General features: G+C 35.5%; 1 protein-coding gene across 5 annotated transcripts in view; it reads left to right on the forward strand.

Moving 5' to 3' along the window:
* FER (FER tyrosine kinase) overlaps window positions 1–13,899 on the forward strand; it is a 187,366-nt gene that overhangs the window by 121,938 nt on the left and 51,529 nt on the right. For all 5 annotated transcript variants that reach the window (XM_068666029.1, XM_068666033.1, XM_068666032.1 and 2 more), the window contains one exon: window positions 1,463–1,557. In XM_068666029.1, the coding sequence (XP_068522130.1) occupies window positions 1,463–1,557 (95 nt within the window). The remainder of the gene's footprint in view (window positions 1–1,462; window positions 1,558–13,899) is intronic.

A 13,899-nucleotide genomic window follows, 5' to 3' on the forward strand; every position in this document is an offset into this window, starting at 1 on the left:
AAAATTCAAAGGAACTATAGATAAACTTTTTCCTTTTATTTCCCTCCCTCAGTACTTTCCACAACTGTTGCCCTGGTAACTAAGCACAGGCATTTCATTAATGTGTGTATGCAGCAAGCATCCGCACTTGCTGAAACCACCTATGCAAGCTATGCCTATAAAACAGATTTTTGGTATTGTAAGTGCCTCCACTTAGAACTTTTTCTGATACACGCCATGAGAGTTTGAATAAGAAGACTGGAAGATACTATTAATTTAAATGTGATTATACCAGTATAATGTATGATGGTATATGCAGACTAAGGGTACATGACTGATACAGCTTGTCACATGTGACCAGGTAACAGTATAGACCTCATTTAGTAACATCCTCTTTGTAAGAATTCATCCCAGTAGAGATATTTTACAGTTACAGCATATAACTGTATATTTATTTTTGAAATGGCAATCTAAGTACTCTGAATGTAGGCTGATTAGATGGCTACATGCACAGAGAGTTTCTAACACCTCAGGGTAGAGGGGCATGTTGTGATAATTTCATAATTGTTTAAATTAATTTGCTCTGTTGTGGCTATGAAGCCACTTCTACCCCTGAGCTAGTAAGATCAATATATATCTATTAGTATATCCGTAGCATGTTTTTGAAACTCTCATAACTTGGCAGAGCAAAACTCTGAGATTTTTCATTTATAGAGCAGCCTACCACTGCTAGTGTTATACTGGGGAAAAAAAATACATATTATTTTTTCACTAAATTTGTTTGTACCAAGTAGGTTAGTACTTCACTCTTGTTCCTAGGAAAAACAGAAAAGAGAGGGGGTGTTTTAAGTTATTAAATCATAGAATAATCATTTTAAAATTGTAAAGTCTCTCTAGAATTATTGCTAGCCCTTAATTTCACATATAAATCATAACATGCTGTTTTAGGCTGCAAATGTTCTTATTAAAGTATCACGTAAGAAAATGTAAATGTTGTTATTTAATTCCCAAAATTAAAATTGTTGTCTGTATATTATTTTAAAACTTATTGTATCAATTAACCTCTTAGAATAAAATTGAAATGAGTGTGCATTTGAGAAGTGCAGCACGAAAGATTAGAGATGTATTGTGCATCCTTTTTTGATGTACCTCTTTTTCTGGTCCACCACTGAAATGTTATTTAATTACAAGGGTTCCTGAGAACCTACAAACCTGTCAGGCTATTTTTCGGTTATGTAGACAAATGTGCCTTAAACAAATGGTAAATCTACAGTAAGAATAATTTAGTTCAATCTCGATCTTTTAGTGAGTAATAATGCCCTCAAACAGAAGGATGATTGATTTGTGACATCAATTTTTTTTTAATGATAATAGTAATGCCATGTTCCATTAAAATAACATTAAGGGTATAAGATATTTTCCTATTTAATTGGTTTGTACAATAAAGTTTATTAATATAGTAAACTTACTGTATGTTTTGCAGAATACTCAAACAGTATGATCATCCTAATATTGTAAAACTTATAGGAGTTTGCACACAACGACAACCTATTTATATTGTTATGGAACTTGTTCCAGGTAATTTTATTTTTCCTTTTTTCACAGCCTATGTTCATATGTACTGCTTCTGTAATGTAAAATACATTGTTTTTTCTGTCTTTATTTGTATTCTTATGACTGGCCTAAAAAGTCACTTGCCTTATAAATCTTTGGAGATTTGCTTCTAGCATTTGCTTGCTTAGGAGTAGAATGAGCTCCATAAATCTGTTGTGAGTTTTTCTGTAGCCACTCAAGGCAACAGAATTTACTACCAGATATCTCATGCATATCTTCATTTTTCTTTTGACAAGATATAACATAGTACTTCCTTTAACAATAAGGTTATACAGTGAATGTTATGATGCTTGCATTTGAAGGAACTTCATGACTTGGTAAAGTTCAATTTAATAACTCAGATTTGGATGATATAAGACATTTGTTAATACAAGAGGTTTTTCTTTGCAGTATAATTGTTCAGTTTATGGATTGGTCTTGATTTATTTTTGGGATGTTTTGTTCAAGTTATTCACCAATGACTGAAGAGAATCTCAAATTGTTGGGTTGAAAAGTTGGCTTTTGGGCAATTATACCGCTCTGTTGATTCGTTCTGCTGGAAAATGTGGTGGCCTCTAGTACTGCTTTATATGCAACACTGTGTTTTATGTATCACTGAATTTGTCTTCAAAAGTATATTGTAGGGTGTTTTTAAGAACCATTTCCTTCATAAAGACTTAGATCGTTTATAACTTGAGCTCTGGATTTAGTACAAGAACATGAATTCAGTCTTTGACCTATTGGATTTTTATACCTTTATTCAATTTATTGTATTTTAGATTATATTAGATCATTTTATTTGTACACGTGATTAACATTATTCAAATGGAGACTAATAACAATGTTCTGGGTTTTAAGATGTACTTTGGTAATCAGCTTCTCCAGACATCTCTGCTGATAAATATAAATCCTGATCTTTTAACAGCATCATCATTTTGTTTCAGGGTTTTCAAGAGTCTAGGACAAGTAGTTGAAACATACTAATACCATTAGAGAAGGAATTAGAGTCTTTGATTCCCATGCCTAGTTTGCAGTCCAAGTCTATGCAGAAATTCTTCTGTCTCCTGGCTTTGAAACTGCAAGAAAATTCTTAATTTCCATCCTGTTCTGCTGGTCTGTAAGCCCTCTGGCTAGCTTCCACACCTGCCTGCCCCCAGAAATGCTGCACAGTCTTCAAGTCATCACACTTTCCCATATTCTTTTGAGGGCTAAAACTTGGCTACCATACCATCAGAGTGACTAAATAATCTAGAAGAGATATGGATGCCAACTCTGAAGAAGTTGGCAGAAGAAAGACAAAAAAAAAAAAAAAGAATAAATTAGTTTAGAAAAGTTATTCTGATGTTAATTTTCTGTTTTCTAATGGCAAGTTTGGGGTAACAAAAAATAAGAATTATTGTCAGTGCTTTGACTTGATATGTAAAGCTTTGAAGGACAGAAGGCTGGTAGGCTTGTTAAATTGTGCTTAACGCCCACCTCTCTCGGTATCTGCTTTGTCTACATTTTGTCTTAAACATGCTTTAAGGTGTTTAAGCTGTTTTTCTGGCATTCTTTTTAATAATTAAAAGTGGCATGTTTTAGGTTAGAATTGTATTCTGTAAATGTCTGGCTGAGAAGTCTGGTAATTCATAAATGTCAGACGATTTTTCTCCCTGAGGAGAAACATTAGAAACAGCTCCATTAAGCAGGGAATCTCCTCTGTGTTAATTTTCTTGTATTCTGTTTAATGTTTCCCCTTTTTCTATATCCCAAATACATATGTGCTGTATTCTTACTGTGTCTTTTGAGACTACTGTGGTGTGGCTTGGTAGCTGCTCAGTAGCAGCTAATTCTGGTTTCATTCAGATTTCAATTAAGTATCTTAATTTATTCAAGTATTAAAAAATTATTTTAAAACTTATGTAAAAAGATGTTACTCTGTTAAAAATGTAAACTGAATTAAAAACTATGCATCCCTTCTCAGAAAGAGCAGTCAGGCATTGGAAGGGGTTCCCCAGGGCGATGGTGGAGTCACCATCCCTGGGGTGTTCAAGGGAAGGTTGGACGTGGTGCTTAGGGACAGGGTTCTGTGGGTGACATTGGTAGTAGGGGGATGGTTGGACCAGATGATCCTGGAGGGCTTTTCCAACCTTAATGAGTCTATGATTCCATGAAATTGACAGAGTCCTGTTATCTGATGAAAGACATATATTTTCTGAAGAGTCAGAGAACATAACAAATATTTTAGACAATTATAAAACATGTATGTTAATAAAATACTCACCCTGACCATCACAAGATTCCTTAGTGCACTTTAAACAACCTATATTGAGCAACATGAATTTTAATATAGGTGAAAAATACTGGAATATTTTTAAGAGTTGTGTTTTCCAGTATTCTGGATAAGCAGCTGGCACCAATCTAGAAGTAAAGAATCATAACAGTTTCCCTGAAAACAAAAGAGGATATTCTGCAAATGATTTCTTACTCCTTTAGACACACATACCACAGACAAAAATCTCAGTAGGTTGTGGTGGTTACCTACTGACAAGAAACCCCTGATCAGTATTCTGAAGAGCATTATTTGGGAGGTATGTGCTTCTAGCTTGTGTAGGAAAGTATTTATTTATTATATAACTTAAATTTATTATTGCTTTCTACTAGCTGTTCTTCTAATTGATAAAAAAAAACTTGGACTGTTGAAACTGAGTCACTGCAACCTTTATATTTTTTCGTATAAACGTTTTATATATTTGCACAGAGATCTATAGAAAAATCTTACTTTACAGGCCTAAATTATGCTAGGTAGCTGCTGTGAAAAAGCAATTTAGCAAAGCAGATGATTTTAAAATGTTGACTTGTGATTGTATGATGGATAATTTGTAATAACATTTAAAACACAATTGCAAATAATTAATTTATACTTTTCTACCTAAATGACATTGAAATATTAACTGAAAAAAAAAAAAAAGAGCTGTCCAAATCAATTTAAAAGCACAATGCTGAAGTTGCTATGTGGCTTTTAGACTATCATGTAATAAAAAATAAGCTAAATTTTACAGTAATATATATTTTTTTCTGTGATTTTTTTAGTGGATAACTGAGGAAACTCTTATTAGGACGTGATGTTTGCATTACAACATCACATTAATGGAGATCTTCTCTTAGAGATTTCTCATTGTTTGGTGGTTTTGACTCTCTCTGTGACTTTTGAATTATCAGATTGAATGTATTAAGACATAAAGAAAATTTGAGGAGAGCAATCCTCACACATTGGTATGTTGTGTTCTTAATGGAAGCTAGATTTTCATTTTTCTTTTGTTGTGTGCATACCTTTGCTCATGTTTTTTGATTTCCTATTGCTAGCTTCTGCTCTTCACATTCCATTAGGGCTCTTGCTTTAGGATGTGCTTGGTCAATGCACATGTGCATGCCGAGCAAGTCCTCTGCACTTACACGTTAAGGCAGATGTGCTGGCTTCTAGACACAAAGACTCAATTAATCCCAGGTCCCTTGGCGTGTGATGTCTTCACCCAGAGAAGCACATGGTATGGGATCCAGAATTTTTGTAGGCATCTCTGCATAGTAAGCCACACTAATCTAATTTGTTGACAGTTTGCTGATCATCTGCATAGCACGTGCACAGTGAATGGGATACATGCAGTGTGGGACTGTTTTTTAACAGCAGGCAGATAAGGAGCCTTGATTTAAGTCATCAAACTTTACCTAGAGACAATACAGTGAGCAAAGTCTGACCCTACTGATTCTGACTCAATTGAGGTTACCCCAAAAAAACCACAAACACAGTATTTTGAAAGCAAGTTTCTTCTTCTAAGACTCCACTGTCCAAGGACAGATTTCAAATGCTGTGTTAGAACATAGCTAATGAGACCTCCATGTCTAAAAGTCATGTATTATTTTACAATGCAGTGAAATAAATCTTATGATAATTGTAATATCAGGCAATGAAGTTTAAATTCTGCATTGAAGGAATGGAAATGAAGTAGATTGGCTCCAGAAAAAGGAGAGCACAACTCTTGAGTTGCTGCATACCACCAGAGTTTTCGTACCTTTAAAAAATTGTGGTTAGAGTGACTACTGGACTCTTAGAACCTAGTAATATAAGAAACTGAAAGTCATATAGATTGCTAAAAGATATTTTCTTTGCAATGTTCTTTTTTTTTTTCTTTTTTTTTCTTACAACTGGATAATGAAATGTCAGATAAGTAAGCTTAATAGGGTTTGATGCCAAGCTGGATTTTTTCTCATATTTTCTGAGCTAAAAATACAAATACTAAAGTATTAAATAATTTAATACAGTAATTTTGTAGTAATCTTCTGTGATTTATTTTAAGTGCTCTGTTTATCCTAAGAAAAAAAAAAGGTGAAGTAAAATGAGAGTTGCTAATGAATTACAGGAGAAGATATCCCATATATCCAAACACTTGATGTTAATATTGAGCCTCAAGTTTGTACTTTCATATGTATTTGACTGAAGACTTCATCTAAATGAAAAGTAATGCTGTAAAGGTGGGATGCTGGTCTTATAATTGTTCAGGGAGAGTTGCTGCGTATTTGAGACTCCACAAATACACTCGGTAGCCTTCATTGCAAGAATTTCCTAATGTAGATAAGGCTTCATCAGAAATGGTTTCCAATATGAGGAGCACCAGAATTTTATGTAAAAACATGGTTTATGCTACTATATAAAAAGCACATAAATTCTCTGAGATGCCACATCAATCTATAAAATTGAACATTTTAGTCCTATTTCACAGGTTAATTTATTCTTTTTTCTTTTCTCTGCATCTGTTTTCACAGTGGTTTTGGTTTTATTGTTTTTTTGTTGTGTTCTTTATCCTGCATTGTTGACCTTAAGACTACCGAAAGAGTAGTAATAATGAGGAGCTGCTTTGATATTCAGAAGAGGAAAAGAACAATTTGCCAGAGTCAGTGAAAGGCCACATAGGGCATAAGGAGTTTTTATAACAGCTCATTTTTAGCAAATTTACATGATGATCAGAGAGACTGCTTGGAATACTGCTGGTATTATCTGTAAACTGGCTGGAATCCAGACATACAACCTGAGACAAAGAAATCTAGGATTTTGCTGGGGTGTAAAAATGATTACCATGAAAACAATAAAGGAAATGATGAATGAAAATAATGAAGGGATTGAAAAATATGCTTCCTCTTCTTTCCTCCTTTCCAAGTGAACCCAGCATCTTTTCATGGGAAAATACGTGAAAAGAAGAAACTAGAATACCTTTCCCTTTTACCTTTCTTTAGTATTATTATACTGGTCCCAACTTTCCTCTTGCTCATCATAGATCTTATGGTATTTTTGCATTGATAATAAGGGATTTCAATTCACCAGAACACTCAGCATCACTTAACTCTGTTTTTGTTTGCTCTTGATATGTTATGCAATCAAAATTGAATTGCAGGACTCCCTTTAAACTGTGAGCGTTTTTTCTCTTCCTATGTTTAGGGAAAAAACAAATCAAAATCAAATGTAATCTGCAAGATGCAAAAAACAATACCAGACCACAGAATTCTTTCTTCTCTTACTTTATGTTCATTTCAGTTGGCTTGTATTCTAGTTTGCCCTAAGAGAAGAATTTATTTTAGAGGTAGGAACTTTGCATGTTTGTGAATTGTGTGTTATACAGTGAGGGATTTGGAGATAGCTGTATAATCTTGTGGTACAGTTACCACTTCATGCAAATATTTCAAGAGTTTATCTCACAGAAACTTCAAAGGTTCAGCAAAGAGAATCTGTGCAGGCTGTTAAGATAAGCACCATCATCACACCTGCACCATCTCTCTCTGGAAGGATATACTCAATTGACAGCAGATGCAAACATCTTTGTAAGTTCCAGCTGTTGATTCAAGGTGGTAGAAGGAAACTTGCAGTCACATTTTTCCTTTTAGCTGTTGTTCTGTTTAATCACCAGCTTATAGCTTGCATTCTGTTTCAAGCTTCTATATAAATATTTTTATAATTGACAGAGTTAAAATTACATCCCCAGATATATTTTAAAGCTTTTTTTTTTCCTCCCCCCAAAGTCAGGCATTCAAAAAAAGACAATTTGAGAATCTGGCTTGTCTGTTGAGTGTTAATTTAGCTTCTCATTGCATACATATTATGATACAGACTTTAGTTACTATTTAATTTCCTCTGTGCAGCAGATCCTAACCACACAGAGTTCTGAACAATTTTGCAGGAGTTGTTTCTATTCTCCAAATCTGTCCTATAGCCGTAGGCCTCGTTTAATCTATTGTATCAGTGATCTGCTTTTAGTGTGTTGTGGGATTACTCTGCTTCCCCTCCTCCAGAGTGCATTTCTGGATGTTTTTCACTCTAGTACTAAGTGCATTGGAAACATTTATCTGGGACACTAGCTTGCTTTGCTGATGCATCCAAAGAACTACAATCTGATAGCAGATAACATGGTTCAGAAAAACTAACCCCACAACTTAGTTGTATACAGAGCTTGTGTTCCTTGTTTTATTTAGGCTCATGCTTACTTGAATTGGAGTAGATCCACTGAACACTTGCAGCTAGAAAAAAGTTGAGATATAAAATCATTCAGTAGTCTGACAGTATGAGAAGCTTGTCTGAATTAGGCATTAACTTCAGGTTTCAACTGTGTTTGTTCAGCTTATATCTAGACATACATAACTAGCTCTCAAGGTGAAGTTCAGCAAGGTCATAACATCCATCTTTGCAACTGGGTAAGGTAACCTGTTCAGATCTGGACTGAATCATTTGGGATGCAAATTACGCATGCCATTGATGCAGAAACAATTCTGAGGTGACAGGTTTTATTAGCTCAGGTGCAGCACTGCATGATTTCAGTGATGCTGGCTCCCAGGCACGTTCAGAAAGAGCAGAGCCATTTCTGTAATGCCTGTAACAGGATCTGATAAGGCATTACTAGCCCAAGCTTTGGGGTTACCTGTTCATGCTGTCCTGTCTGCAGTTGGCTGTGGTCCATCTTGGTTTACTCTCCTGAAATTAAGGTGACTGCATTACTATTTTCTGTATGTTACAGCACTTTTACTTCCAGGGGGCCTGTTAGGTCAGAGGCATTTGCAAATAAAACCCAGTGTTCTGCCTGGCCTAGCAGCCCTTTGTTGGAAATGAGGGCAATATGGCATAAAGTGGACAAATGCCTACAAATTCAGTCTAGCTGGTGCTGAGGTGAAGCTGATACAACCTAGTAAACTAACACGACTTCTGAGGAATTTCTCATATTTTCTGTATGTAGTGGTATTTTAGGGTATAGCAGCAAATCACAGCCAACTCCAGGCATTTCTGTTGCTAGCTGCACTGAAGCTAACAGGCCAGTTTGGAACCAAAGCCTCAGTACTGAAACTGAGGTATATGTAATTTATTTGTTGATGTGGTGAATAATATTCCAATGACCTGAGCTGTTCTGCTAGCTGGACTGTCTAAATAAACTATCATCTTGAATGAATGAGGCCTGACTGTATCTAAGAGTAACCGCAGTACATGTACACTATAGCTTTCCTGAGGCTAAAGGTTAGCCCAGCTCTCTCTGATGTGCAGCTGATTACATTCATAGGCCTGGAATGCTGATTGAGGCTGAAAATACTGCTAACTTACATGTTATGTGACTCAGATGCTGTGTTTTCTGCTTTGTATATTTTTTGTCCATTTTGTGTTTCTGGAAGCAGTGAGATCTGTGTGGAGTTCATTCTATTATTTTTTTTCCAATTGCTTCTGTGTAGGGACCCCTTAAATGTTTACTGTCTGGCTCATGGCTGTATTGTGCATCCTCAGTAGCAGCCTCTTGCCAGCAAATTTCAGATCTGTGTCCTATCTTGCAGTCACATCCCGAATCTTTACTGTGCAGTGTGTCAAAAATCAATACAACAGAAAAAATAGTTGGTCGAATTCTAGAGAAATCCGAATTGCAGATAAGGTGCGGATTTTTAACAGTGATAGTGACTGGCTTTTTATTCCCCATTCAAGTCCTGTTTTTTTCACTGGAAAAAACACTTTAGTCAAATAAGCTAGTTGGCTGAGTACCTAGCTGTTGTTAAGCTCATCTTTTGTCTACCCTGCAGATATTCTTCATGCAAATATGACCTCTATCTCTTTTTATTATTTCCCCCTCTCTCTTACTTTATCCTTTCCTCTTGCAATCAATTAAGCCTCTGGCTTGTTTTTATTTGTCTCTACTCCTCTGCAGCCTGCCTTGCTTCTGCCTCTGCCACCTTCACTTTTGTTGGGCATGTCACTGTGAACCAGAACACACACACACACACACGCCCTCCTTTTCTCTGTGTCTGTCCAGCTTCACACTGTCCATCCAGCTCTCTTGCAACACACACATGTGCACATGCAGACCCCATCTCTTCTTCCTCCATTCTCCTTTTCTTAGCCTTGTAGGTTTGTATGTGGCTCTGCCTTCCTCCTACTTCCTGCATGGTTTCCAGCTGTATAGATACCAAGAGTACAGGGAGAACAGTCAAACATCTTTGCTGGGCAATTAAGTGGTGGTCATTAAAAATTCCTTTCAGCTCAGAGCTCATCTGTCTGATTAAATAAGACCAAAGTCCCACTATACAGTCATCTTTTATTGCAACATTTGAGACTAGAGTTTGATTTTTATCTTTTCAAGTATTTTAGGCTTTGATGATTCTCTATTTTACTTCAAGGCTGTACAAAAATAAATGAAAATTTCATCCATTTAACAAGTAGACAAGAGAAATAGACAATCTGTTTGAAATCTCAAGTCAACTAAACATAAAAATTCAGTGTTTCGATAGTTGCAAGAAATTCTCTCTGCATCTTTTCAGTTTTGTTACTGTTTCTTCACACTATTACTTTTTGTTTTACCTAGAAGGACTTTTAAGTAAGAATGCTTATTATTTTAATGTATCTTCATTTAGAAAAAAAATGTTCCCTGTTTTTCTTTAAAAAAAAAAATGTTCTTCATGTATGTTCCATTTCTTGTGGTTTCTTACTGCTTTCTAATTTGGAATCCCTTTCAAGGATATTGCTTATTGTTTTGTAAGCATAGTCCAGTTACTGAATGGAAGAGTTCCTGGGGGAAGATGGTTTTCCTTTTGGTTAGTTTCTGAAGCATGTTGCATCTGCCTCCACTCATAGTCCTGCATCCTTGTTGCCACAACACCGAACCGCAGTGTCCAGGTAGTCTGAGTAGGACTATTTCATGCAGCACAGGGGGCAGGGAGTGCTAGCTATTGCTATATACCTTGCTGTGATTTCTGGCTTCCTCTGGGGTGGTGGTGACAGACTGATTTAGGGAATAAGAAGACCTTTCAGAATACATGGTTACTGTGGCAGGGTCATCAGCTGCACACTCTAGTTATTTGATCCACCTTAAATCAAAGGCAAGGTTTCTGGTCATTGTTAGTATTTTCCTCATTTTGAGAATATTACAGCAATAGTCCATCATCCTGTTGAATGGCAATAATGTGTCACAACCTTTTTTGTCATCTTCATTTTATCTGAGTGCAGATTTTGTTCTAATGAATCATCTGCATTGTGGTCTCATCACAGATCTTCTGCTAACAAGTTATCTGCGGTGCGGTTCTGGTGGAGGCAACATCTCCATGTTTACCTCCATATTGCTTCTTACGGTGTCCTTAGGTGCCAATGCATGCTGTTCTTTTAACTCTCAACCTCTTCTTGCATTTTTGCTTTCACATACGTGCATTTCCATTCATACTTCATTACTACCAATGTTAACGTTACTACTGTGAAACTAGTGCATGATTGCAGCAACTTTTATTCGGCTTACTTAACAGGAAAAATGAAGTTTTAACTGGATTTTGCAATGCTACTCTTCAGGTAGTTAAAAAAAAAAAACAAAACAAAAAACTCAGATTTATTTACAATTTCTGTTAATTACAGAATCACAGAATCACAGAATTTCTAGGTTGGAAGAGACCTCAAGATCATCGAGTCCAACCTCTGACCTAACACTAACAGTCCCCACTAAACCATATCCCTAAGCTCTACATCTAAACGGCTTTTGAAGACTTCCAGGGATGGTGACTCCACCACCTCCCTGGGCAGCCCGTTCCAGTGCCTAACAACCCTTTCAGTAAAGAAATTAGTTACATTAAAAAATAAAAAGGAGATGTGGGTGAAAAAATTACAGACAAATGATCAATTAGTTAAAAAGTGAAAGTACACTGTTTTAAGTAAAGTGAATACTTCCTGTCTAAGTATATTCTTAGTAGTTTGTCAAACTGCTGCTTAATTCCTTCAAAAACTGTTTTAGAATTGCCACAGATACGTTTAATATTTAAAATTCATAGTTTTAAATAACAGTGTTTAAGTGTGTTTTGTTGATAATGCACATGGACAATAAAGAAAGTGTGCATGTGTTGACTTCAGGTAGCCAGAAGACTGATGGTATGAATCCTCAAATTTATAAATGCAAGTGCACATAAAACATTTCAATAGTATAATTATAGCTTATAAAACAGTTATGAATATTGAGTCATGGAGCTCCTCTGTGTTCAGTGATACAGCCAGAAGCACGCTGTCTGTATGATTACCTCATCTTCATCTGCAAAATATAAGTGGACTGTTCAAACAAACTGCTACTAAACAAGACTATTTAACAAAGGAAACTCTCCCGCTCTGTTAAACCTTACATGTAAATAAGAACATACAGAATTTAATAGTATTCATAATAGTTTCTTCTATGTTACTATATGCAAGAGTATTGCTTAAATTATTGTTTGTAACATTAGATCTATGTAATACTGTATCTAAGTATAATATATATGTTACTTATAACTAGATATTGATATAAATGAGTAAAGTGGAAGATTTCCCAAAATAATTTCAAAACGTTATTTTAATGATGTTCAGTATCAATATGGGCTATGAGAAGAATGCTGAGTGCCTAGAAGCAAGTAAGTAGGTACCCTTTGGGGCACCAACTAAGCAAAATACTGAATCATGTACTCACAGTAAATCATAAATGCCACTGAACTCAGAGATTGCCACAGCTAAATATCTTATAAACAGATTTAACATATTTCATTGCTATTTCTTGGGTTTTGGTTTCTTCTCATTGATCACAGATAAGTTTTTTTTTTTCCTCTTTCAGAACTGCAACTTACTTTTGCATGCCCTCTTAATTGAACTGTTATATTGCCATAAAATACCACGTAAACTACAGCATAAAGTTTATACTACAAGGTATGGCCAACTGCAGGAGATGTTGATATGTGGCATTTTCACTCTCTTAAAATTTCTGCATATAATGAGAAATATTTCACATTCACACATGAAGGGCTGTTTCTGAGGAATCCAATTACCTAGCAGGCTGCCCTAGTATCATCATAATGCTTTCTGCTTATGTACTACATATTGTCATTTACTTAATAAAATAATTCTGTCATATTAGGCAGACACTCCAGTCCTGTTATTTATTCCCCTATAAACCCCAAACTGATAGTTGATTTCTGCTTGGTGGTAATGCTGTAATGGTCTAATTATATCAGTAGCACTTAGAGTAGTTGGAGCAGACCTCATTTCATGGTCGTGTTGTATGCCATTAACTGGAATAACAGGTAACTGTGTAGAATACAATGGAAATTATGCATGTAGGAGAAAGCATTGCTTACCATTATGTAGCCATCTAGTTTTGTTTCAGTTGTTTGATAGTCTAATTGGTCTGTTAATTTCATTTTTGTCAACAGTTATTATATTGGAGATTATGTTCTGACAGTATGTGCTGCACATAGTGAATTAGGGTATTTTATATTAAAATTTGTTTTAAGAAGTGCATAAAGATATTACATAGCTACACTGCATAAAGATATTACATAGCTACACTGAAGGGTTTGTAGTGAAATCCTCTTTGCTCAGCTTTGAAGGTATTCGTGGGGATGTTTGCCTGTGAAGATGAGTAGCTGGAACGTTGGTCACAGTGGACCGTACAATTCAGAACTTACTAGTTGGTTAAAGGACAGACAGTAGTGTAACAAGGATGAGAATAATCAGATTCAACCTGAAACAACATAATATATCTTGTACAGGATGAGATGCATATTGCTTTCTATTGTGTCTGCAGCTAACAGCACTTTCAAATGAACAGAGTATGTAAAAGACAATTTCATCACCTCTTTTCAAGGGCAGATACCAGAAAACAGAACTAATAACAAAAACATACCCTTCCTGTTGTGACTGTAGACAGATCGGGATAATTTTATTAAAAGTGGGTTTTGATGATAGGCATAAAATATACTGTATACAGCTTGAGGTATACTATGCTGATTTTGTTCAAAACTTTACAGATTCATACAGAACATGCCAAACATTGAAGA

This window comes from Anas acuta, chromosome Z (assembly GCF_963932015.1).
Source record: "Anas acuta chromosome Z, bAnaAcu1.1, whole genome shotgun sequence".
NCBI lineage: Eukaryota > Metazoa > Chordata > Aves > Anseriformes > Anatidae > Anas > Anas acuta.